The sequence below is a fragment of the Schistocerca gregaria genome, chromosome 4, assembly GCF_023897955.1.
Source record: "Schistocerca gregaria isolate iqSchGreg1 chromosome 4, iqSchGreg1.2, whole genome shotgun sequence".
Taxonomy (NCBI): Eukaryota; Metazoa; Arthropoda; class Insecta; order Orthoptera; family Acrididae; genus Schistocerca; species Schistocerca gregaria.
This window is the reverse complement of record NC_064923.1, coordinates 414,536,736-414,564,069: the sequence shown is the minus strand read 5'-3', so window position 1 is coordinate 414,564,069 and position 27,334 is coordinate 414,536,736. Positions and strand designations below refer to the sequence as shown.

At 44.6% G+C, this 27,334-nt stretch overlaps 1 protein-coding gene across 1 annotated transcript in view; it reads left to right on the top strand.

Annotated features, from left to right (window-relative positions):
• The first annotated feature begins 1,432 nt into the window (after positions 1-1,432).
• The window catches only part of LOC126267756 (uncharacterized), a 107,377-nt gene continuing 81,475 nt past the window's right edge, over positions 1,433-27,334 (top strand). The window contains exons 1-2 of the mRNA XM_049973060.1: positions 1,433-1,520; positions 12,694-13,482. Of these exons, the coding sequence (XP_049829017.1) occupies positions 1,433-1,520; positions 12,694-13,482 (877 nt within the window). The remainder of the gene's footprint in view (positions 1,521-12,693; positions 13,483-27,334) is intronic.

Genomic DNA, 27,334 nt, shown 5'->3' with positions numbered 1-27,334 from the left:
GTGCCACGGCAAACTGGCTGACACTGACGGCGGCGGTGCACAAATGCTGCGCAGCTAGCGCCATTCGACGGCCAACACCGCGGTTCCTGGTGTGTCCTCTGTGCCGTGCGTGTGATCATTGCTTGTACAGCCCTCTCGCAGTTTCCGGAGCAAGTATGGTGGGTGTGACACAGCGGTGTCAATGTGTTCTTTTTTCCATTTCCAGGAGTGTAGTTGATAGTCGACTTAGGACGATCTTAATTTACATGTCCATGAGTGTTAACAAAGTTCTTACATTGTTTTAACCCTGAAACTTCCAGCCTCCTGGAAAACAATTAAGTTTGACAAACAATAGCACCACAGAGAGCTATGTCCTCTGGCAGGCCGGCCGCGGTGGTCTAGCGGTTCAGGCGCTCAGTCCGGAACCGCGCGACTGCTACGGTCGCAGGTTCGAATCCTGCCTCGGGCATGGATGTGTGTGATGTCCTTAGGTTAGTTAGGTTTAAGTAGTTCTAAGTTCTAGGGGACTGATGACCACAGATGTTAAGTCCCATGGTGCTCAGAGCCATTTGAACCATTTTTCCTCTGGCTGGGGAACGTGATAGACGCTCGTCTGTTGTCGAAATATTTATCATAATACGCTGATCTGGCAGTAATACGTTTAACTCCTCTAGTATTCTTAACCACACATTGATCTTTTATTTAACAAAACCTATCAGTGCCTGTTGAAGTATTACTACTGAACAAATCCCTGTCTTCTCCATCGTATGTAACTGTAAGAAATTCCCCACACTTCTCAGATTTCAGGTACGTGTCCTGCCTACATTTACGCTGATGTTGATGCTACTTCTAGTGCTCATTACTGCTGCAGTTTTGAACTTTTCACTACCAGGCCCTTCGGTATTTAAAGTAATAATTTCCAAATTGCGTTGGCGCTCTGCCATTTAGACATCATCAGTGCTTGCACTATTATTCTGTTTTTCTTGTCAAGGCAGATGACTGAAGAAACGGATGTATTCTAGGCGTCATGTAACTACTGCAGTGTGACATTTTTCCAGGTGCTTTAATTGTGCTGTGTCCTGCGTTACGTGCCAAACATAACTCTTTCAGAAATTTCTTGCGTTACGTGTTAGAAATTGCTTCCAGTTCCTGTGCACCGCAACATAAATCTAGTCATAATTTATTGATTACAAAGTTTATTGATTACAAAATTTATTGATTACAAAATAAAACTGCGACTATAGCTTAGCAGTAAAACTGCGACAGTTGCATAGCCCATTTAAAAGTTTTTTTCTTCATTATATTTGCAAGTCATATTCTTTTATGTATTGGGCGGAAATGGCTTGTCGTCTTCCTTCTTTCAAATTCTTTTGTGATGTCAACCTCACTACACTGCTAACAGACGTCATTTTCATCTCAACAAATATTTTCCCATGTCCAAGTCGTACTCATTATGGCATCTCCATTCAACGAGGCGGTCTTCGTCATCCAGGATAGTGATGCCGACGTCCATCCTCTCATTGATATTTACTTTAGTGTTGGTTTGTCTTTTAGGGCAGTCCAGATGTATCGCAGCTACATACACAAACTGCATGAGATATAGCGGAGAGTTTTGGAATATAACGCAGTGTATTGGCGCCTATCAGACGATTAGGAACTGCGTGTCACTACATCTCCTCCTCTACCTCGTCTACCGCCACCAGGACTCAATTTCACGCCTGGAGCACGCATCACGGTAGTAGGGTGCATTAGGCATCTCGGATACGGTTGCGCCTTCTTTGTCTGTTAGATAAAGTAACTGTCACTTTGGGCAACGTTTTGTACAAGTGAACAATGGCAAGTTGCCTTTGATCTAATTCCACGATAAACAGTAGATTCGCCGTCAGTTCGCAGGTCACAGAGGAGTAACTCCGTACTACCTCGAACCAGATCGTACGTAGTAAAACCCTTGCGTGTTTAAGCCAAGCTTCACACTGGTTGGTTCAAATGGGACTCAACTGCTGAGGTCATCAGTCACCTATAACTTAGAACTGCTTAAACCTAACTAACCTAAGGACATCACACACATCCATGCCCGAGGCAGGATTCGAACCTGCGACCGTAGCGCTCGTGCGGTTCCAGACTGTAGTGCCTAGAACCGCTCGGCCACTCCGGCCGGCTTTCACACTGGTGATCGTTGTACTTTGATCATATGAAAAGTTATAATTTAATCTTCAAATTGAGATAACGGATACTATTGTAATTATTTCCGTGGCTTTAATATTATTTTCTATAAGTGTAATGTATCAGTCACATGTGCAGAAGAATTTCACTTAAACACACCGCAGATTCAGTTCCATTCACCAGTGCCGAGGTAGTGTGTTTGATGTGTTGAAGCTCGAGCAGAAGGAATTGACTGTTAAATGTAGACTGCTCAGTGGACATACTATTCCTTGCCCACAAATGGTACGAATTTCTAATAACCGTTTGAAACCAACAAAGCCTTTTGAGATTCATACTAATAACTGCTGTTTAGAAACTGTGTCACTGATCTCAGTATCTTAGGTCAAGGGTGGTACAGCTGTATAGTTGGGCTTCCAGAGGAGAAACAGATTTATTTTGGAGTCGACAAAGTTCAGCAAAGAAACTATTCCCAACAGAGTGTTTTCGTTGGCCTGTTAAAATTTTAATGTTTTCTACACTGATGAAACAACGTAGCACGATTCTACATCTACATCCATACTCCGCAAGCCATAGCATTTCTGTTTTCGCGATCGCCTTTTTCAGAAATCGCCTTCCCACTAAGCTGTAGTGTTCAGTGCAAAGCTGTTCATGATATTGAAGAAACTGAAGCTGGTAAATGTGATCTCGGATTGCCGTCGGGCGGCAATTTGTCCTCTGTTTCTAACTCCTCATTATTTTCTCAGCACTTTCGCGTACAAATCTATCAGACAGTACATCCAGGTTTCCGTTCACCTATTATAAAAGTAAAGTGAAAAGAGGCAACATTTATACGGTGTGAGACTACCCATTCGAGTCACTGAGGCTGGATAAAATATCAACTTCACCCTTCTCAAGATAGGTTATTCCAGCACTTGAATCCGAAAGTTTGCTATGCCTTAAAGTAGAAGTTACAAAATTTCTTATTTGATTGAGTGTCTTCTTTTGTTGTGATAAGATGTCATGTATAATATTTCAAGCATTTCAATCTCCTTGCGTCTCCTTGCACGCATGGTTTTAGATCGTGACGAATTTACTGCATGAAACGTGCGCACACGGGCCTGTGTGTGTGTGTGTGTGTGTGTGTGTGTTGGCGTGTCGGCGGGTTAGGGGGGGGGGGTGTGTTTGTCGAGAAGATTACGGTTTAACGTCTCTTCGGCTGCGAGGTCATTAAGGATGGAGCACGAGCTCGGTCTGGGAAGAAAATAGGTTGTATCCTGTTCAAAAGAACCGTTAAGTCATTTGTCTTAAGAGCTGTAGGGAAACCACGGAAAAACTAAAAACTCTGTATGAATGGTCGGCGATTTCAACAACCGTCCTCGCAAATTCGACCCCAGTGCCTTACAACTGCACCACCTTGCTCAATTGTGTGTTGAGGAATCTGTTGTTCAGCGTATTGCCAACATGTTCTAAGTGTCCCACTTAAATGATGAGAGACGTCTTTTCTGGGGTGTGTCTGAATATATTTTCAGTGAGTGTGTGTGTGTGTGTGTGTGTGTGTGTGTGTGTGCGTGCGTGTGTGTAGGCGCGCGCGCGTGTATGGGCGTGCGTAGTTGAGTGGGCGTGCATTTGTGTCAGAGGGCATCAACCGTTGCATGGAACGCCCAGTGTCAAGCCAGATCGTCAGTTTGAGCCTCATTACAAAGAGAATGCTGTTTAATGTATAATTTTATGCGTCCAGTCGATACAGCGGCCTGAAATTAGACTGGTGCGATATTCAGTTCAAGGATATTTACCGATGGTGACAACAAAACACGAAGTGTAATGAGTATTTCCGACAGAGAATGAGTGTGGTTCCCACGCACACTGCGTTGTCTTCACATTATCATGCTGCAGTCTTTCTTTACCATTATTTGAAATACTGATTAATCTTTGTTCGTTATTGCCAACAAACAGCATGCAAAAGAATTTATTATTCAGGATAGTTATGTCGATATAATGAAATTCCATTTTCTCGCAGCTTTTTGTATGTAACGTGATCTAAAAGTACGTTTACGTCAACATGAAACAACCAAGACAAATTTGATTTAGAATAGCTCCACCTGCTGCTACACCACAAAATATCCTCAAAGGCACCGAAGAAGCAGCAAGTGAAATCGCAGTGAGGGAGACATACTGTTTGTCACATAATTCGCTTGCCGTTCTGCATGGTGGGAGGTACTCAGCTCCAATATCATTCACTCCGTATCCTATTCCATTCGCTGCAGAGTGAGAGACATATTACTGTCGGTTTTCCTTTATACTTGGTGTAATTTTGGCATGTTATTTTCATCATTTCTACGTGAGATACTAGATAACAAAAGTAGAAATGTCGTAAATTCTACTCATGTACAGGTCCTCTAAATTTTCCCAACGGCGTTTCGCGAGAATGATGCCACACTTCTTTCAGAGATTTCCATGTTAAGTTTCCTAAGCATGGATTTCTGAAATCTTTAGGTTTCTTCTGTTAGTAGACTAAAAGTTTGATTATGATTCTAAACACCTCTTAGTGGTGCGCCACTAAAGAAATACACTGATCTGCCAGAACGTATGACCATCCACCCACTGTTGATATAAACCCGTCCAGGCGATTCCAGCGTTACGTGGCGAGGAATGACTGCTAGCCAGACACACACACGGTGCATGTAGTGTCAGTCAACGTGCTGTCCGTGAGTAGAATGGGGAAGGCGCGCGATCTGAGGCTGACTGAGAACAAGTTGCAATGAGCCAGAGGTTGGGCACGAGCATTTGGGAAACTGCACGACTTTTCGGGTGTTAGAGGACTGCTGTGGTGAGGGTCTTCAACACATGGCGAAACCAAGGTGAAACCACCTCCAGACGTCGTGGGGTTGGGCGGCCACCTCATTACAGATGTCGGACGTCCTAGGCTGGGCAGACTGGTAAAACATAACAGGCGGCGAACTGTGGCGGAACTAACATCGGACTCTAATGCTAGACAGAGTACATGTGTGTCTGAACACACAGTGCACCTAATACTGCTAACGATGGACCTCCGCAGCCGATGACCCATGCATGTGCCAATGTTAACACTACGATATCGGCAACTGTGACTGAAATGGGCACGTGATCATCGGCACTGCACGTTGGCGCTGTGGCTGAGGGTCCCGATACCTTCTTCATCGTGCTGATGGCAGGGCGCGAATCCGTCGTTTCAGGGGAACATCTCCTACGGGCGGAGACAAGCTGGCGGCGACTGCATTACACTCTGGTGAACATTCACGTAGGTATCCATGGGTGCAGTAGAGCTGGTGCAAGGCACCATGATAGCCAAGGAGTATCGCAAACTGGTTGTAGACCACGTGCACCTCGTTCATGTTTCCCGACGGCAGTGGCATTCTTCAGCAAGATAACGCGCCATATCACAAGGCTAGGAGTATGGTGGAGGAGTGGTTCGAGGAGCACAGTGGTGAGTTCCAGTTGATGTGCTGGCAGCAGCCCAGCCCGCCAGATCTGAGCCCGATCGAACACATAATGAATGTGATTGAACGTGGCATCAGAGCTTATCACCCTCTTCGCCGGATTTTATGGGTATTAGATAACTGGTGTGTGCAAATGTGGTGCCAACCACATCTCTACCAAGGCCTCTCTGCTTCCATGCCAACGACGGACATACCGGCTATTAGGTAGGTAGTCAAAATGTTCTGGCTGATCAGTGTACCATCATTGTATGAAACAAGCGAAACGTAGACATTTATGTACTATGCTTTTTCCTATCACGTGCTGATAAGATATGAAGAGAATTTCGTTAGCAGAACTCCAAGGAGTGCTGTGGTGAGGATTTAAGATGATGATTTGTAGCGGTGAAGAAGAATATGAACTTCCGGAGGTCTTCTCTATGTAGAATACCATCTTCTGCGAATAGCGTCATAAAGCTTCAGACGTTGCGTAAAGATGTAACGCTCTTTTCATTTCGTAAAGTAAACAGTCAAAAGGCTTGACACGACGACCGAGCCTGGCAGGAAGGATCCAGTTGGCGATCCTTACACCGTATAGCTGATCCAGAGCATTTTACCTTTCAATTTCAGCGCATTTTTCGAGTATTTTTGCGCAGTTTGAACGCTAACATTAACAAGCTTTGTCTTTCTGAATCTTTGTTTCTAACTAGTTATGTTCGCCATGTACATAAGCAAAACTATTGTATTGGACCTTCGGAAACCAATTACAAACGCGCCAAGAAATTTTACGAGTAAACTACTAAAAAATAAAACTTGTGTGTAACTGCTAATACAAAATACAAAAAACAAGCGTTGTGTCACTGTATTTGTATTTTCAAGAGCTTTCAAATCCCGTTAACAAAAACAGTTTTCTGTGTACTTGGTTCATTGTCTCGGATGATAAAAGAGTTAAGAACGTTAAGCATCCAACTACCCCTCCGCGCTCCATCGCTTGTCAAAAATCTCGTTTCTGACTCTTGTATTGTGTACGAAATAAAAGGAGTGTTACTTTTATGCGATTCGCCATGTATGTATTGCAGAGAGCATGGTCCTGTAATGGTCTCTTGGGGTACCCTGAAGCCACTTCGATGGCTGAAGATATCTCCCCCTTAAGAATGACATGTTTTTTTTGCACGGAATTCTTGTATCCCATCGCAAAACTGGTCTGATTCTCTGTACGCTCATGTCTTATTCATCAGGTGACAGTGCGCAGCCGTATCAAACGCGTTCAAAAAGTCAAGCAATACAGCTTCAACGTGGTCTTCTTTCTCTACTGCCTTCTGGTTTCCGTACCAGAATAAGCTATTCATGTGATACCTTTCGTCTAAGAAGCGAAGTACCTACTTCCGCGTATAGTATTTTACAAGCGCATGGTGGAGGTTACATTGTGTCAATATTATCATTTTCTTTCCTGTTCCATCCGCATATTGAACTAAGGAAAAATAACGGCTCACATACTTCTTTTCGCGTCCTAACAGCTCCTATCTTATTCATAATACCCCTACACGACATATACGTTGGTGTAGCATAATGGACACGCAGTCTTCTTCGAAAACAGGTCCTCCAGATTTACTCAACATAATTCCGTGAAACTACGTCATTTTCCTCCCTAGATTCCCATTCAAGTTCGTCGAGAATTTCTGTTCCACTTTCTTATCGCCTAGTGGGTCTGTTACGACCCCAGAACTGAGTCTGTGAATTCGATCGATATCTGTTCTCACCCCTATTTGATAAGGGCTCCCATCATTGGAAAAGTGCTCTAGAATCCTTGGGCATATTGTCTGTTAGAATATAATAAATTTTATTGAGACCGAGAAGCTTTTGTCCACGAATCGGTATGGTTTTAGAAAGCACCACTCGTGCGAAATTAAGCTTCTCATTTTCTCACATGACATACTGCGAACTATGGACGAAGGGCAGCAGGCAGATTCCTTATTTCTAGATTTCCGGAAAGCATTTGACATTGTGCGCCATTACAGGCTCTTAACGAAGGTGCGAGCATATGGAATAGGCACACAGATATGTGATTGTCTCTAAGACTTCTTAATTTATAAGAAACTAGAATGTTGTCGTTGACGGGGATTTTTCGTCAGAGACAAGGGTATCGTCAGGCGTGCCCGAGGAACATTTGCTCTCAATACAAAATAAATGATTTGGAAGACAGTGTGGGCAGCAATCTGCGGTTGCTCGCAAACGATGCCCCTGGTGTACGGTAAGGTGTCTAAGTTGAGTGACTGTAGGAAGATACAAGACGACTTAGACAAAATTTCTAGTTGGTGTGACGAATGACATGTACCTTCCACCATGCGCTGTGCGGTGGATTGCGGATTGTCTGTGTGTACATGTAAATGCAGAATAAGACGCACCAGCGTCTTGTAAGCAATTTCTTATATAGATATATTGCATTTTCCTAGAACCTTTCCAAGAGACGTAAGTCTTCCATTCGTCATTTCTATATTAACTTAACGTGATCTTCCCGTTTTATATAACTTCTGAATAGTCTTATACGATGCGAGATGCCCGACATGTTCACCTCTTAGGTTGTTTTCGTATAATGTAGGTTGTTTATCTTTTTTATACGCATTACCGTACATTTGTCGACTTTGAATGAGAGCGGCCATTCACTAAGCCACAGAAACGAAAGTAACTTTGGATGTGTTATAAGGAAGAGCAACAGAGCCTGTAATGATTTCAACAATCGTAAAAGATTTATCAGGCAGGATCAGCAGCACTATCAGATTGTTTGCTGATGATGCTGTTGCTACTGGAAAGTATCGTCGTTGGACGATCGCAAGGAACTGCAGAAAGAATTGGACAAAACTCCCACTTGAGTTTTTCTACATATATGTCATTATGCTTTGAGCTGTAGGATCCTGCAACAGTCGGACGTCAACGATTCCGGTGCATGCGATCTATGACTAGGCGTACCACACGACCAGGACTAGCTTAGGCAGTCCTGGATTTTTAGTGCTGTCTGGGGTAATGCCCGGAATTTGAGAAGTTTACGACTGCCGACGATTTTTTTTTTACAAAGTTTAGAGCTGTATGTTCGACATCCCGTTTTTAAGCATTCTCGTGCATCGGTGCTTCTCTGTTATAAACTCAATAACCGGCACTGTTGTAAAGAACCAATCTTGATAAAGCTAGCAAGTTTCAGTGGGTAAATTTACCAGCCTAAATTGCGTGATCTGATAGAGAAGAGTGTGTACAAGCTGTTAATGAAATTTTTAAGGTTTCTATAAATATTGATTGTGTGCGTGTATTGTGTATTAAACTGTGGACCTAGAAACGACAGAGAGGCTTCGTCCCGCCGTAGCCCTCAATGGTTCTCAAACCCACAGTCCACAGCAGTCCACCCATCCCACCGCCGCGGCCACACCGAACCCCCGGTTATTGTGTGGTTCGGCCCCCAGTGGAAATACACACACACACACACATATATATATATATATATATATATTATATTTATTATATTTATTTTTTTTTATTTATTATATTTATTATATTTATTATTTATATATATATATATATATATATATATATATATATATATATATATTTTTGGTCCCCAGTGGAAATATATATATATATATACACACACACACATCGGACGGATTCGTGCCGGGGACCGGCATCCCTTCCCGCTCGGGAAGCAGCGCGTTAGACCGCCGGGCAGGCATAAACATTAATGGTCAATTTGGTAAATGTTTATCGTCGAAACGGGAAATGGAAACCAATTGGTTTTTTTGTTTGTTTTTCAGCTTTTGAAACAGTACCAGATACTTTTGAAGCAAAGAGGAAAGCAAATTTAATATGTCCCAAAAGACTGATTTCTGATATTGCAATATTTCTAAAATGGTTGAGTTTGCGATATCTGCCTGGGACCTTTGCTCCTCGTGAGAGAGGGTTCTTTTTCCATTACGGGGAACATTTGGTCTGCAGAAAGCGGCAGACTTTCAATAGATACTGTTAAACATATTCTAAATGGTAAAATTAATTCATAACTTTCTTCTTGTGCATTATATAATGTAATTAATACAAAAGATCACTTCTGAAAAGTCATTTCAAGAGCAAAATACAGCTGGATAAATCAAGTTTAATGTTTCCGTAAACACTTAAGACTCAAATAGTTTGGAAAATATATCCTGGGTACCCAACGAAATACAGTAATATGCCCTACTTTAGACCGAAAAAAAAATATGGATAACCTTTCTGTTACTCTTTTGTATAGAGGAGTGACCTGATCTCTTTTCCAGTCACACGAGACTATTCGCTGCGCGAGTTTCAACGTGGTTTTCCTTCAGTCCCTTCATAACAAGATACAGTTATTTAATACTTTCATACCTCCTGCAGCAGAGAAACTATCTGTGGACGTGTCACATTTACGGTGACAAGTCATGCGTTTACTTGTTAAACGGAATAAAATGTTTCACAGACGTAATGTACCTTCATACCTTCCTCTTTGCCACGTACTGTGACTTTTTTTTTTTTAAATTTGAAAGCGTTGCAAAGAATAAATCGAACGGAATCTAATTAATACAGTATCCGAAAACATGATGCGCAGTTCGCGTCCGCGCCGTAGATTTTTGTGAAAACGTCGAGATAAAACCCCAACAAGTGTTTCAGTAGTGACACAGAGTATTATAACGATTACAGAATAGATAAATTATAGGTTAGGATTGTCTCTGGCCACTATATGCCCTGTGGGACAGGCAGGCTACGTAATTGCTTTGCGCCGTTTTCACATTTCGTTTTCCACCTGCTGCATTCGATCGGCAGTTTACTTTTTAGGTTTCTTGGGTTGTTTTCCACGCGAACCGTCCTTCCGAGTTGCTTTTTCTACTATTCATAGCATGTTTACAAGTCATCTGAGAAGATATCTTTCATTATTTTGTAATTTTCAATTTAATACCGATTCTCATATTGAGCCGTAGTACAGCTTTGGAAGCTCTTCCCCAAATCGATGTCCTCGCTAAACGTGTTTCCATCGTACACTAGCTTATAACTTTACACAAAGCTAATTCGTAACTATCATGGACCTACATTGGCACGATGACTCCAGAGGCAAAACAAATACTTAGCAAACAACACGTTCAGTCATGGCCTATCGTTTCGGACTGAACCACAGTTTACGCATTATTAGTCTCGTAGTTATTAGTGATTCAAATGTGACGGCATTTTGTCACACAAAACTGTTCGATCGACTACCGAATAGACGTTCTCAGGTTAAGAAATTGTACGACCTATAAGCCTCGCGAGATTCACTGTAGTGAAAAGCTTTGGCAGATTAAAACTGGAGTTGAACCCGAAACCTTTGCATATCTCAGAACGCCGTCTGAGCTACTCACACAGGACTCACGACCAGCCCTCGTGGGCTGTTAACGGTAGTGGGAGTTTGACGAGAAGCGTAGTCCAGCAAGGAGATATCCCGCCGTCCATAGGTGGGGACAGTGACTTGTGCCTCTCATGACAACAAACGGGCGGCGATGTAGGGCACGCGCCCACGCCCACGCGCATCCGGCGTGCGTCGCTCGATGTGCCGTGGCCGCCGCCGCCCCGCGCCGGTCGATCGTCAGCTGTCCCGTGCTACTGTGCCGCTGCCGCTGCTGCAGTCGCGTCCCGGCCGGCCGACGCAGCGCACGCCAACACAGCCCGGCAGTCCGTCCCGCCAGCACTCTGCTACGCAGCTGCGCGTCCGCCCGCCAGCGGGGCGTGGCCGGGGGGTGTGTCCGCCCCGACTCCCCAGGGGCTTCCCTGCCGTCCAACACGAGTTGCTCCACCCGCGGCTCACAAAGAGCCGACTCCTCTGCCCGTCTCATCACGTTGCCGCATTTGTCCTCCCCAGTGACAGCTTCGAAACTCTCGTTGCATCAACAAAGTGCGACTGTGCAAGTGTTCTGCTCTGATGCACTGCGCTCTGACGTTCGTGTTGGACTGATCCGAGATGGTTTCATAAGCATTATCTTCAGAGCATTCCTTTACTACTGTTGAGTAGAGTGACGTTCCGATCCTTTTTGCCGTCTATTGTCTTCGTAACAACTCCGCCAACAATTAGTAAACGCCAAGCTTGAAGTGATTTCCCCACTCAGGAGTGATAAAAGATAGTCCTCCGACGGGTTCGTATACTGTCCCGAAAGGTTTGAAATGCTCGTCCGTGTCTTAGAGTTACTGTAACGTCCGTGACCGCCAGAGTCACTGCTGCTTACTGTATGGTGTTCTTAGCGGACAGGTTCATCTCTCTACGTATGTAAACTGCTTTGTTACGCGCATTCCTGTCCGCACCCTGTTAGTGATACACAGTTCAGCCCACTCAAAGCCAGAGAACAAGGCTACTGGAGAATAGAGTGCTGTGGTTGTGGATGTTTATAATACTTTTTGAGAACTAATTCGTGTGTGCTGGTGTCTAAATACGTGCTTCTCAGCAGCTTCTAGCAAAGAAATCGTGTGTACTGGTGTCTAGATACGTTCTTCTCACCAGCTTCTAGCAAAGAAATCTGACTGTGCTATATAAAGCGCTCTTTTTCGAGTAACTGAGGAAATTACGTCGTATTGCTGATCGAGAGAGTGAGTGGAATGATGCCCGTCGCCGTGCTACATAAAGCGCCATACAACTGTGCCAGAGTGTAAAGCGCAGGCTTTTCAGCTTCTTTATGTGGTAGTGATCTTCAGGGCGCTTCAGCTTATCACGCAAATCTACGATTTGTCTAATTCAGTGTTTGTTGAGATTTTAGCATTTCATCGATAGTCTTTGGAACTGGATAGCCAGTGGACAAGTCTTTGTTACTAACTTGTACTGACGCCTCAGAGAAGTGAAATCAGCGGAGTGCAGACAGATACGGAAATTTGTACTGTCGGTGACAGTACTGCGAGAAGTTTCGTAGACTGTCAGTCATTTATGACTGTGTGGAGAGAGGGGACGTTGCTACTTGTTACTTAGAAACGAATTTGAGGACGCGACAGGGCTTAGGGGCAAATCTACGGTGTATTGACTTTTTTTTAAACATGCCATAAATAAACTTCGGAATTGGACAGAGTCACTGCGCCGATTTGTACAGAGCCCTTCGTTTGTGACTGTGAGAAGTGACACTGAAATTAGTGCGGCTTAGAGAGGACCGTAAGCCAGCGAGGCTAGGGCGAGTGGGCTGTATCGGCCGCGGGGAGCGCCAGAAAGCAGAGCTGCCGCCCAGCTGGCAGGGCAGTAGGCGGGGCAGCGACGCGAGCGGCGACGGCGGCGGCAGCAGCAGCACCAGCGCGATCTACGCGTATGTAGAGTTGCCGTGGTGCGCCGACTGCGACAGCGCGGCGACGGCCGGCGCCGCCCGGCGACACCTGCTGCTGCTGCCGACGTCGACGCCGACGCCGACGCTGGGCTCGGAGAGCGGGGGCGGCGGCGGGGGCGGCTCGGTGGCGCTGCAGCTGCCGCTGCGGGGCCGCGCCGCGGGCGGAGCCAGCGCCGCCGCCGCCGCCACGGCCGCCAAGCGCATGCGAAAGCGGCGGGAGCTGGACGCGCTCGCCGGCTGCGCCAAGTCGGCCGCGCTGCTGCACTCCGCCTCAAGCGGCGACGAGCGCGAGTGGGGGCCCGCGCCGGGGGCAGCGGTCGGCCGGCGGCGCGCCGTGCGTTCCCGCGCCAAGGCGGCCGGCGGGGGCGGCAGCGGCGGGGGCGGCGGCGCCTCGGGCACCGGCTCCGGCCCGGCGCACCTGTTGCTGCTGCGGCGCGGCCGCGGCCGGGCCAAGGGGGCGTGTGCCGCGCTCTGCCGCGCGTGCGCCGCGTTCGTCGTCTTCGCGTGCGTCGTCGCCACGCTCGCCGTCATGTGGCTCTTCGTCGACCTGCGCGACCAGGTCGCTGCGCTGCGCACCCAGATCGACCAAGGTAGCCACACGCGCACTCCCCGCACGCAAGCGGGACTCTGCGTATCAAAAACTTTCTGCATACTCGTATTGTTTTGGCCTTTTCACCGTGCCAGTCTCCCATTTCTTAGCCGCCCTTTGACAAACCTGCGCTAATTTAAGTACCGTATACCACGATAAGTGTCGATAATTGAGCATTGAACTTTTTCATTTGGCTTGGATTTATTCAACCATACTGCCAACTTTGATACAAATATACAAGGCGATCACACACTGGAGCGATAAAAGTCATGGGGTACCTCCTGACATCGTGCCCTGGCATGGACGCAAGTCATTGGAAGCCCATACAGGAACATTGAACCCTGCTGCCGCTATAGCCGTCCATAATTGCGAAAGTGTTGCCGGTGCAGGATGTGGTGCACTAACTCACCTCTCCATTACGTTCGATAAAAGTTCGATGGGAGTCATGTTGGGCGATTTCGGTGGCCAAATGGTTCTGTTGAATTGTCCAGAATGTTGTAAAATGGCGCATTTCCACCCATAACATTTCCATCGTTGTTACAGTCAATGATAAGTTCACTTTGACCGTAGGACCCAGTCCATGGAATTAACGACTTAGGTCCATGGCGTCGTGGCTCCTGCGCCACACTCGAACACTACCATCAGCTCTTACCAGCTGAAATCCAACTCACCTAACCAGGCCACCTTTTCCCAGTCGTCTAGGGTCCAAATGATATGGTCACGAGCCCAAGAGAGGCGCTGTGGGCGATGCCGTGCTGTTACAAAAAGCACTCTTGTCAGTAGTCTGCTGCCATAGCGTATTAACGCCAGATTTTGCCGCACTCTCCTAACGAATACATTCGTCGTTCGTCCCACATTGATTTCTGCCGTTATTTCACGCAGCTTGCTTTTCTGTTAGCACTGACAACTGTCTGCAAATATCGCTGCTCTCGGTCGTTAAGTTAAACGACTCCATTTTGAAAATTAATATCCTCAGCACGCTCCTGACACTGGAGATCTGGGAGTATTCCGTTCCCGAACGATTTCCGGAACGAAATGTCATGCATCTCGCCCCAACACATATTCCCATCGTGCGGCCATAATCAAGTTGGTAACCTTTCACATTATACAAGCGCCATTTGTATATGTACATATCGCTATCCCATGACTTTTGTCACCTCAGTACATATATTTCGAGAGTCAACATTCCTCTTTCTCAACTCATACTAATCGTACAGGAACGCTTGGGATAACGTTTTAATCTGCTTCCGACACTGCATATCGATTTTGCTTTAAAACTCACTATTTCTGGAAAATATTAAAATAAAAGAGACTTTAATCTGTCATAGACAAAATGGCACTTCATACCTATATTTTTTATGAAGGTAACTTATTAATCACGAATAAGGTACTCCCTTTTCATATTATCTAATTACAGGTACCATTTTATTTGTTTTATAGTACTTGTTAACTGAATGATTTGTATACAGCATTGTCATAGATAATAACCGTGACCATTGAGGTAGTCAGTTATCTCTGCCCGCCACACAGCTTGAATTTTCTAAACGCATACATTTTCGAAATGACCAACATATTTGTCATTGTCACCCTGAACTGTGATTTGCCTATTGCTACTACGGCCTAACGTGCTTACATAAAGTACGGAATGCACTTAAAATCTCGAAATACCGTTAGAGGTTACCGTGGCATTAGTGATATACGAGGTAAGAAGCGAACACTGTTTCTAACCTATGCATTTTGCACCTATTTACTTCTTTGTATTATACATTCGTATTTCTCATTAAATTTCTCTTCGACAGCCGCTAAATGTAAATATTACGGTCGGAAGTAGGGAATTACAAGCATTAATGCTTGGAAATGTTTCCAGAATGAGATTTTCACTCTGCAGTGAAGTGTGCGCTGATATGAAACTTCCTGGCAAATTAAAACTGTGTGCCCGACCGAGACTCGAACTCGGGACCTTTGCCTTTCGCGGGCAAGTGCTCTACCATCTGAGCTACCGAAGCACGACTCACGCCCGGTTCTCACAGCTTTACTTCTGCCAGTATCTCGTCTCCTACCTTCCAAACTTTGCAGAATACAAGGTTGTATCAGAAATTCATGATTATTTTTCCACGTCGTTCAGTTCATTTTCAAAGATGTTTTCTCTTCGTTTTCACAGCTACCCTGATCCCAACGACTACGTTTATTCCAAATACTGTCATTATTTCAAACTATTAAACCATGAAAGTTTCACACGGGTCTCCAAGTTTTGCTAAATGGACACATACTGAGCTAATGATCTCTGAGAGAATAAGGAACAGAAATTTGTTATATGGACATTGACCAGAAAACAAAATTACAATGAAATGAATACCCCTAGCTGCATACAGGCGTTGATATACGTCGACGGGGACAGTTGAAAATGTTGATGTATATCAACGCCTGTATGCAGGTAGGGGTATTCATTTCATAGTAATTTCGTTCTAACGAGCTGCATGGTCACCGATGGTATCCGTTCTTTCGGATATGTCTGAAAGAACAGATACCATCTTCATATATATGACTAGAAAACATTCCAAAGGGAAGTGCAGCCAAGAAGAACATACCAGGAGAGTGGGAGTGTTCTGCCTGTACTTCTGCTTTACCTCCACATTCAGGAGGGCATTAGTGTTGTCCACAACAACTGCAACTGTCCTCATCGATTACATCACGTGCAGGCTTTATACCAAAGTAGTTGGCTCAACAGTGACCCTACAGGACACCGTAAAAGCCATCTTCACTGTGGATCTAGAGGACTAGTACATACAGAACGTACCTACTTCCCTGATGCGTTCTCGTATGTGCATTCAGTCATTGAAACCTACACTGTCAAATCAGAGATCTTTTATCTCCAGCTTCAAGTGGGTGTACCTTCCTTGGAATGCATTTCCGCCCGTATGTCCACATCACTTTTTTTTGCTCCTTATCCTGCCGGGGATCCTTTCTGCCCTTTGTCTCAATTTAGTAAAATCACTCGTAAAAACACATATACACAGAAATCACAATTTAAAGATTTTGAACAAATATTTAAGTTTTTTTACAGCACTCGTGTAGGTTCAATACTTATAACTAAAGAACCTTTACATATTACCACCCGTAGAGAAAACAAAATACAAAAAAGAACTCAGCAGGGCTTGGTGAGCATACAATTGGTGGTGAGAGTGTTTATTTGACCACATGTAGATTCCAAATTTCATAAACACGTGTTACTATCTCGTATAAAATAAAAAAATGTTCAAATGTGTGTGAAATCCTATGGGACTTAACTGCTAAGGTTATCAGTCCCTAAGCTTAGGCACTACTTAACCGAAATTATCCTAAGGACAAACACACACACCCATGCCCGAGGGAGGACTCGAACCTCCGCCGGGACCAGCCGATAAAATCAAAAAGGGCTTTGTATATCTGAATATCAACATGACAATAAAATAGGAGCTTTTTTTCGAAGAGATATCTTTAATTCCATGAGGTTTTGCAGTAAGCAGATTTACTGTGTTTCAAAGAAACTGCAGGATAACAGCAAGTGGTTTGCATTTTATTCGTCCTTCTTCTGACCGTCGTAAAAAACGTTATCCTTTATGCCTGTCCGATGGTAAGAAGGAAGCAGTTAAACCATGATTGGCACGATTATTTTCCTACTACACTTAAATTTGTGAAACCACGGCGGATCGGTGGCTTCTGTTAATGGTTGGATCGCTGAGTAGTATTGACCCTTATCGCATAATACTGAAAGACGCCAATCCTCTATCCATTCATTCTAAGACAGTTTCCCCATACATTACTTGGATTCGGAGGATGTGGACTGACGTTCATCAAAGGGGCGGAAACACCGGCCTCATTTCGTCAACTAAGTCGACCTTGTCGTTGTAAACCAGTCCTATGGCCACAGAAGGGATATTCATGTACCTCTTCGTTTATTCCGCAGTGGTTCTATTAGGGTCCCTGACAGGATGGCTTTGTTGTCTGGCTGTCCGTCCATCCATAGTACTATTAAGAACCGTTTTTCTGTGCAACGGGTAGACCTATCAAGCTCACCTTATTGAGGTCTATGGTCCCTTAGAATTGCAAAAATTATAAGCTTCTAAGTCAGTGCAATCAAAAGATTCGATCATTTATGTCTCATATTTCGATATTTGCAAACTAATCAAAACATATGAGAGTACCTCTCATTGGCCCAGAATCATGAAATTCAGCAAAAAATAACATTTCACAGTACAAGTAAAGTAAGAAATTTGTAACTTGTTAAACTGTAATTATATCACATGACAAGTATCTATATGAAATTTGAACATACATTGCATTCATCATCCGTCAAAAGCATAATATCCAAACATTACTCTATGCAAACACAAATTGTAAGTTGTAGTCATGTTTTAGTAAGTAAAAAAAAGTGTCAATAAATCTTGTCTCCCTACATACACTATGTGATCAGAAGTATCCGGACACCTGGCTGAAAATGACTTTCAAGCTCGTGGCGCCCTTCATCGATAATGATGCAATTCAGTATGGTGCTGGCCCACCCTTAGCCTTGATAACAGCTTCCACTCTCGCAGGCATACGTTCAATCAGGTGCTGGAAGCTTTCTTGGGGAAAGGTAGCCCATTCTTCACTGAGTACTGCACTGAGGAGAGGTCTTAAAACGTCAATGTAGGCCTCTGCTATGTCGCCGTACCCACACCCTGCCATCAGATCGCCGCATTGTGTACCGTGATTCGTCACTCCACACAACGTTTTTCCACTGTTCAATCGTCCAATGTTTACGCTCCTTACACCAAGCGAGGCGTCATTTGGCTTTTACCAGCGTGATGTGTGGCTTATGAGCAGCCTCTCGACCCTGAAATCAAAGGTTTTCTCACCTCCCGCCTAACTGTCATAGTAGTTGCAGTGAATCCCGATGCAGTTTGGTGAATCCCGATGCAGTTTGGAATTCTTGTGAGATGGTCTGGATAGCTGTCTGCCTACTACACATTACGACCCTCTTCAACTGTCGGCGGTCTCTGTCAGTTAACAGACGAGGTCGCTCTGTACTCTTTTGTTCTGTACGTGTCCCTTCACGTTTCCACTTCACTATCACATCGGAAACAGTGGACCTAGGGATGTTTAGGAGTGTGGAAATCTCGCGTACAGACGTGTGACACAAGTGACACCCAATCAGCTGACCACGTTCAAAGTCCGTGGGTTCCACGGATCGCCCCATTCTGCTCTCCCACGATGTCTAATGACTACTGAGGCCGCTGATATGGAGTACCTGGCGGTAGCTGGCAGCACAATACACCTAATATGAAAAACGTATGTTTTTAGGAGTGTCCGGATACATTTGGTCACATAGTGTATACAAACTGCGTTCCCCTTCTCGCTTCTTTTCGTATGTCCGTGGTAGTCTGAAGAACTACGGTCATATATATATAATTCTATGACTGACTCCCAGTATATATAATTTCGTTCGGAACCCTCAGTCCGCGAGCTCTACTCGCACTGACCCAATTTTTTGGATATTTATTTTACTCTCCCACTTTTCGGTTTGCTATAGGTTGCAATACTCTCACACAAATTTGAGAGCCTTTCGAATCACTGTCTGTACCGCAATAAAAATTTAGCGAAATGAGACAGACGAAATTGCTCGGAACACTTCTGCTTGAGGATATTTGGCTATGGAACGACGTTGCCGTGATTGGTGGGAGCGTTCACTGTTGCGCTAGGATGGGGGAGTGAGCGGCTTCTTGTTTGTGTTTGCGTTGAGTGGTGTCTTGTTTGTGTTTACGTTTGTGTACGACACCAGCGTCTTCGACCAAAGGCAGATAGCTACGTTAAAAAATGGTTCAAATGGCTCTGAGCACTATGGGACTCATCATCTGAGGTCATCAGTCCCCTAGAACTTATAACTACTTAAACCTAACTAACCTAAGGACATCACACACATCCATGCCCGAGGCAGGATTCGGACCTGCGATCGTAGCGGTCTCGCGGTTCCAGATTGAAGCGCCTAGAACAGCTGGGCCACACCGGCTGGCTCCACCTCAACATTGAGTTGGCTCCACCTCAAAATTGAGTTGAAAAATTTATCATCGTGAATTAGTTGTATTCTAGACTGTGTAAATGTATTTTCTGTGATTTGTTAATATCCTCAACCTCCTCCAGGAATTTCTCTTGCATTCCTCCCACAAACTGTGCTAAATGAAACTTAACGCACAACAGTCAGTTATAGGACAACGAAATAACGCAGAGGAAAAACATGTTTTCAATCGCTTAATTCCTATATCTAGATGACCTGACATCACGGCTAACAGATCCACTTTTTTTTACGAATTTATAGTTTATTCTACTAACCCTCGCTAACATTATGATCTTGTAGCCATCTTTCACAGTGACAATACTGTGACGTCTGCTGCAATATTCATTAATCCGCATGTTTTACGTAGAAGAACAGAGGCGTTCGTTTCAGTACAGTCGCACTGAAACTCGCCAGGAAAGTGTTTAAGGTATTTCATAACGACGTAATCGAAACCATAGATGGACGAATGTATTGATAATCTCATTGGACTAAATATTAATACCCCCTTTAAAAGGTCACACTGCTCGCTTTGGAGCACTGTAGATGGCGCTGAACTGTGACCAGCAGGTCATGAGACCCTTCGTTAACAAGATAGTGGATGCCACTTACATGGAATCAGTGAAGTAAGATGGGTCGACGTGGAGATGTGACACAGTGGCAGAAATGAGTTACCGTGTTTGGATGTGCTCATGACAACACGATGAAAGAAGTTGCCCGATTTATTGGCTTATCAACGCGGAATGTCCGACGTCCCACCCGCTACCAGGTAACTCGGCGTAAGAACAGTGGTCATAAACGGATCCTAGCCGACAGGGACCGGAGGCAAGTGTCACTTCTTGTCAATGACAGCTGATTTCAATTCCGACAGGAATTGTCACTTTCAGTGGATGCTGGTCAGTCTCAACATTGCGAAGAGAACAGCATGTGAAGCCCACTTGGAATAGGGTACCTCGCAGACGGTCATTGTTTACCGCGGCGCAAATAGCTGCACGTTTTCAGTGTATTCTACAACGCAAAAAATTGGACAATAGGTTACTGGAGGCGTGGAGTGGGGTCTTAAAACTCACTATGTTGCTTATTGTCAAATGATGTTACGAGTGCACCCGAGGCTGCAGTTCCAGCCGGAGATGGTTGTGCGATATGTTGGGGATGATTTTCGTGTAAATATTTGGGCCCATTCATCCGGTTTACCGTGAACATCACTCAATATTTTTATTTCAGTATTATAGGCGACTAACTTTTGCCCTGTCTACCACGTCTTCGTGATGAGTGTGCTGTGGACGCCCATTCTCCAAGACGACAACAACCATGTTCACAGAGCTACATACTTACGTTCCTCGTTTTCACCCTGGTAGTAGTCATCATTCCCGCAAGATGTGCCATGAAGTGCACGCTTGGATACTCAGAATGTTGATAGAAACTTCCTGGTTCGTCTCCGCTGTAACCCAAATGAGTGGGTCCAAAACACGGTACGTAAAACACCCTCAAAACACCACAGAATCGTCTGCGGCCTGAAAGGCAATCTCTACACCCACTGCAGGTCAAATGCCTCATCTGACCTAGCTGCTCTCGACGCCTTTCTTCATTTGATAAGAGGCAAACTTGAGACTCGTCGGACTACACTATACGCCTCCAGTCAGCTACTGCCTAGTTCCTGTATTGTTTGGTGAACTGAATAACGTGTAGCTATATGTGCCGTTATAAACAATGACCTTTTATGAATTGCCCGATTCCAGGTGGACCTTGCATGATCTTCTTTACGGAATGTTCGCTCGGGAACAATCTGAGACGGACTAGCACCGACTGACAGTAACAGTTCCTGTCGGGTTGGAAACCGATTGACACTGATAAGAAACCGACGATCTCTGTCGGTTAGGTTATTTTTATAACACTGTTTTTATGCCGCGTTACATGGCTCCGAGTGGTACACTATTTCTTGTAGACTCGTTGGTCAATCCTCGTCAATAGATCAACAAACTGGGCAACTTCATTCATGGTGTGGCTTTGGGCACCTCCAAACACAATAGCACCTTTCTTCCATCGTCATGTTTCCGAACTGACCCAACTATCTGGACTGATGCCTTATTGGTCAAATGTTTGAGCGGAAAAAAAATCAAGACTCTCTAGACATTACATAATGGATTTTTGACCGAATTCTCGTAACCAAACGAAGAATGGGAAGTGAACAAACGGGGCATAAAGATTCACCAGTGTGATGCCTAGTTTTGCAAAGAAAGATTTATTTGCTTGAAAGAAAAACGAAATTAGTGATTTGATCGTAAATTGAAACATTTTACGAACATGAGTTCGTGATAATAGTAATAATAATAATAATAATAATAATTATTATTATTATTATTATTATACGCTGAGGTGACGAAAGTCATGGGATACCTCCTAACATATAAGCTGCTAGCTACGTAAATTGAAGTATCAAAAACTTCGTGTCCTCGAGGCCTAGCTATTTCCCGCATGAAAAGTTACATCAGTGTAAAAACTGTGGAATTCTTACTGTCATGTTGAAAAATAAAATATCAAATTAGACAACACATCAAAAGGTAAATGCTTTGTCTGTCAACACAATAATAATACACTTTGGTGACAAAATCGTGGGATACTTCCTAATATCGTATTGAATATCCTGTGCTCGGTGTAGTGCAGCAACTCGACGTAGGATGAACTCACCAAGTCGTCGGAAGACCCTGCAGAAATATGGTGCCATGCTGCCTTTATAACCGTCGATAATTGTGAAAGTGTTGCTAGTGTAGCATGTTGTGGACGAACTGACCCTCTATTACGTCTCATAAATATTCGATGGGATTCATGTCGGGCGATCTGGTTGGCGAAATCACCACTTGAATTGTCCAGTGTTCTGACATGGCGCATTGTCAACCATAAACATTCCATCGTTGGGTCTCTAAGTAGCCCAACATAACCATTACCAGTCAATTATCGGTTCAGTTGGACAATAGGACCCAGTCCATGGCATATAAACGCAGACCACACCACTATGGAGCCACCACCAGCTTGCACAGTGCCTTGTTGACGATTTGAGTCCATAGCTCCGTGGTGTCTGCGCCAAACTCAAACTCTACCATCAGCTCTCACCAACTGAAATCTGGACTCATCTGACCATTCCGCGGTTTTCCAGTCGTCTAGGATCCAACCGACATGGTCACGAATCCAGGAGCGTGCTGCAGTTGGTGTCGGGTTGTTAGCAAAGGCACTCGCATCGGTCGTCTGCATCCATAGCCCAGTGACGCCAAATTTTACCGCATTATCCTAACGGTTGCGTTCGGCATAGGTCCCACATTGATTCCTGCGGTTTGCGGTGTTGCTTGTTTGTTAGGAGTGATAACTTCGCGCAAACGTCGGACACTGTGGATCTCGTAATGTAGAATTCCAAAACGATTTCAGAAATGGAATGTCCGACACGTTCAGAGTCTGTTTATTCCCGTCGTGCGGCCATAATCACGTCGGAAACGTTTCACACGGATCACTTGAGTAGAAAATACAACTCCGCCAATGCACTGCCCTTTTGTACCTTGTTTACGCGATACTTTTGCCATATATATATATATATATATATATATATATATATATATATATATATATATATATATATATATCGCTATGCCATGGCTTTTGTCACCTCGGTGTATAGAGTATCAGTGCCAGTCAGTGATTGTATAACCATAAGACATGAATATGGTATCACTGATCAGGTTTATTAACAAATATTTGAGAAAATTTATGGTAGACGAATACTTTTGAACAGTAAAGTGCATAGGAAATCTTGTCAAAAATTAAGTTTGTATTTAGATAGATTTTTCACATTGTGACGATGGCGAAAAGTGTTCTGTATCTTATGACATACACAGTTTGTTGTAGAATTCGTTTGCCTTTCGTGGTACCTTCGGGAGACGTTAACAACATTACGTGATTCCCGCCAACAGTTACATTCTAGCGACGCAGGCGACCGCAATCTGTTTACGACTGCACGTCACGAAGTGTTGGCGTCATCCCACTTTATTACTTCCTTTGTTTATTGTACAGACAAACGAGAAGCTTGAGTATGTCGCTTGCTGGCCATTCCTTGCAGCCATTCCTAGCTGTCTTTATTACATCTACATGATTACTCTGCAATTCACACTTAAGTGTTTGGAGAAGATACATAGAACCTCTTTCAGGCTCCTCCTCTACCGTTACACTCTCGAACACCACATGGAAAAATGAAGAGCTAAGTCTAATTTCTTTTATTATATCATAATGATTATGTCTTCCTGCGTAAGCGGGAGGCAACAAAATATTTGCCATTTGGAGGAACAGGTCGGTTATTGAAATTTCGTGAAAAGCTCCCGAGGTAACGGTAAACGCCTTTGTTTTAATGATATCCATCTCAACACGCTAATCATAACAGTGACACTAGCTGCCCAACTTCGGTTTAATACTAATGTAGGAGCCAATTTTTGAACTTCCCTCCGCAATCATATCTGGTAAGGATATACTGTGCAGCAATACTCCAGAAGAGAACAGACAGGTGTTATCTAGGCAGTCTCTTTAGTACATCTCCGGCACCCTCTCAAAGTTTGCTGCCAATAAAACTCTATATATGGTTCGCATTCCCCAATCGTTTAATGCAACTGTGCCAGTCTAAGTAGTATAGAAGGCTGCTCATTAGGTATTTAAATCAATCGGCAACATTTAATTTTGTATGATTTGTCGTATAACTAAAATTTAACCATATTTTTTTAGTAGTCGACTCATGTGGAGGACCTCACACATTTTGTTGTTCAGCGTCAATTCCCACTTTTCATCCAAGTGCAGATATCTTGTCTAAATCAAGATTTGAAATTATGTTTGGAATTGCCTTCCAAGTCGCTAAGTGCTCTCATTATCAAACACTGTCCGCTCCCGGTAGCTGAGTGGTCAGATACAGAACATTTTTCGCGATCGTCACAATGTGAAATAGCCGGCACGGTAGCTCAGCGTGTTCGGTCAGAGAGCCGGTTGGCCTCTCTAATAAAAAAACTGAGTGGAAGGATCAACCACCGAACTTGAAAAGGATGTCTTGCGACGTCCGCAACGACCCAACACAACGATCAATAATGAACAAAATGAAAAAAAAGTGGTCAGCACAACAGAATGTCAATCCTAAGGGCCCGGGTTCGATTCCCGGCTGGGCCGGACATTTTCTCCGCTCAGGGACTGGGTGTTGTGTTGTCCTTATCATCATCATTTCATCCCCATCGACGCCCAAGTCGCCGAAGTGGCGTCAAATCGAAAGACTTGCACCAGGCGAACCGTCTACCCAACGGGAGGCCCTTGTCACACGACCTTTTTTTTTTATCAAACACTGGATTAGTGAAGCGTGGGTAATTTGCGCTCCATTGTAAGCAAAAGCTAGTTTTTCACGCATTTCAATGTTTATGACGTCTTTTCTCCTAAAATGTCGTACAGTGACATCATTTTGGATAAATTAAAACGTCATGTCTGGTGCTGAAGTTTAATGGCATGGACAGCGAAAGCGTAGTAATCGATAAACTTTTTTCCTTTCATCATTGTGTATAGCTTGCCAACAACAGTAAGTTTCGTAAAGGTTTTAAATTATGTGTAAAGTTTGTTGCAAGTCACTAAGTGCACCCTTTCTCAAATACTGGACGCATATGGTCTGGGTATTTGCGCACGGTGAGTTACGCTCACTCAAGACTATGCAGTTTCTACAGTAATAAAATTTTGTTCCCTCAGGAAGCCGTTAGATATGCAACCTGTAACAGGTGCCGAGTGCAATAAACCGTATTAATCGTTTAGTAATATGTATTTTAGCCCGCCTGGCTGGCCGCGCTGTCTAACGCGCTGGTTCCCGAGCGGGAAGGCGTGCCCGATCCCCGCCACAAATCCGCCCGGCGAATTAGTGTCGAGGTCCGTGTGCCAGCCAGCCTCTGGGTGGTTTTTAAGGCGGTTTTCCATCTGCCTCGGTGGGCTGGCTCCCCTTATTCCGCGTCGGTTACACTATGTCGGCGATTGCCGCGCCAGCACTTTCTCCACGTAGGCATACACAATAATTTCTCTATCACGCAAACAATGGGGTTACACTCGGCTGGTGTGAGACGTCCCCCTGGGGCGTCCACTGAGGGTGAACAGCACAATAACCCTGGCTTCGGTGTGGGGCGGCGGTGGGGTGAATAGACTGCTGTAGCCTATTGTGTCTGAACCACTGAGGGGGACGAAGCCTCTCTGAACCTGTTCTATTAAGTTCAAGCATTCGGTGTTGAAGTTTGTGTGCACTAGACGCAACCGCACAATGTTGTTGTTGTTGTTGTTGCTGTCTTCAGTCCTGAGACTTATTTGATGCAGCTCTCCATGCTACTCTATCCTGTGCAAGCTTCTTCATCTCCCAGTATCTACTGCAGCCTACATCCTTCTGAATCTGCGTAGTTTATTCATCTCTTGGTCTCCCTCTACGATTTTTCCCCTCCACGCTGCCCTCCAATGCTAAATTTGTGATCCCTTTATGCCTCAGAACATGTCCTACCAACCGATCCCTTCTTCTAGTCACGTTGTGCCACAGACTCCTCTTCTCTCCAATTCTATTCAATACCTCCTCATGAGTTATGTGATCTACCCATCTAATCTTTAGCATTCTTCTGTAGCACCACATTTCGAAAGCTTCTATTCTATTTTGTGGCGCTATCTTCCTTCGCAGACGTTCTCTGAATAGTTATGCATATCCCCTATGTATTATTTTTCCTTCAGCTTGAATCATTGCTACTGAAGGACCATTACTACCTGACGCATTTCTTTTCTTCGTAAGTCGAATGGCTGCGTACACCTCATACTGCAATTCTCACAGAATGATATTTTTCCACTAATACCCATCTCTCTTTTTGATTCGTCTGTTAAGTTATACGTACACTACGTGATCAAAAGCATACAGACACCCCCAAAACATACGTTTTTCATATTAGGTGCATTTTGCTGCCACCTACTGCCAGGTACTCCATATCAGCGACCTCAGTAGTCAGTAGATATCGTGAGAGAACAGAATGGGGCGCTCCGCGAAACTCGCGTTCTTCGAACGTGGTCAGGTGATTGGGTGTCACTTACGTCATGCGTCTGTACGTGAGATTTCCACATTCCTAAACATCCCTAGGTCCACTGTTTCCGATGTGATAGTGAAGTGGAAACGTGAAGGGACACATACAGCACAAAAGTGTACAGGCGGACCTCGTCTGTTGACTGAAAGAGACCGCCAACAGTTGAAAAAGGTCGTAATGGCAGACATCTATCCAGACCGTCACACAGGAATTCCAAACTGCCTCAGAATCCGCTGCAATTACTATGACAGTTAGGCGGGAAGTGAGAAAACTTGGATTTTATAGTCGGGTGGCTGCTCATAAGCCACAAATCACGCCGCTAAATGCTAAACGACGCCTTGCTTGGTGTAAGGAGCGTAAACATTGGACGATTGAACAGATGAAAAACGTTGCTGTCGAATCACGGTACACAATGTGGAGATCCGATGGCAGGGTGTGGGTATGGCGAATGCCCGGTGAACGTCATCTGCCAGCGTGTGTAGTGCCAACAGTAAAATTCGGTCTAGGCGCGCAGTCCGGAACCGTGCGACTGCTACGGTCGCAGGTTCGAATCCTGCCTCGGGCATGGATGTGTGTGATGCCCTTAGGTTAGTTAGGTTTAAGTAGTTCTAAGTTCTAGGGGACTAATGACCACAGCAGTTGAGTCCCATAGTGCTCAGAGCCATTTTTGTAAAATTCGGAGG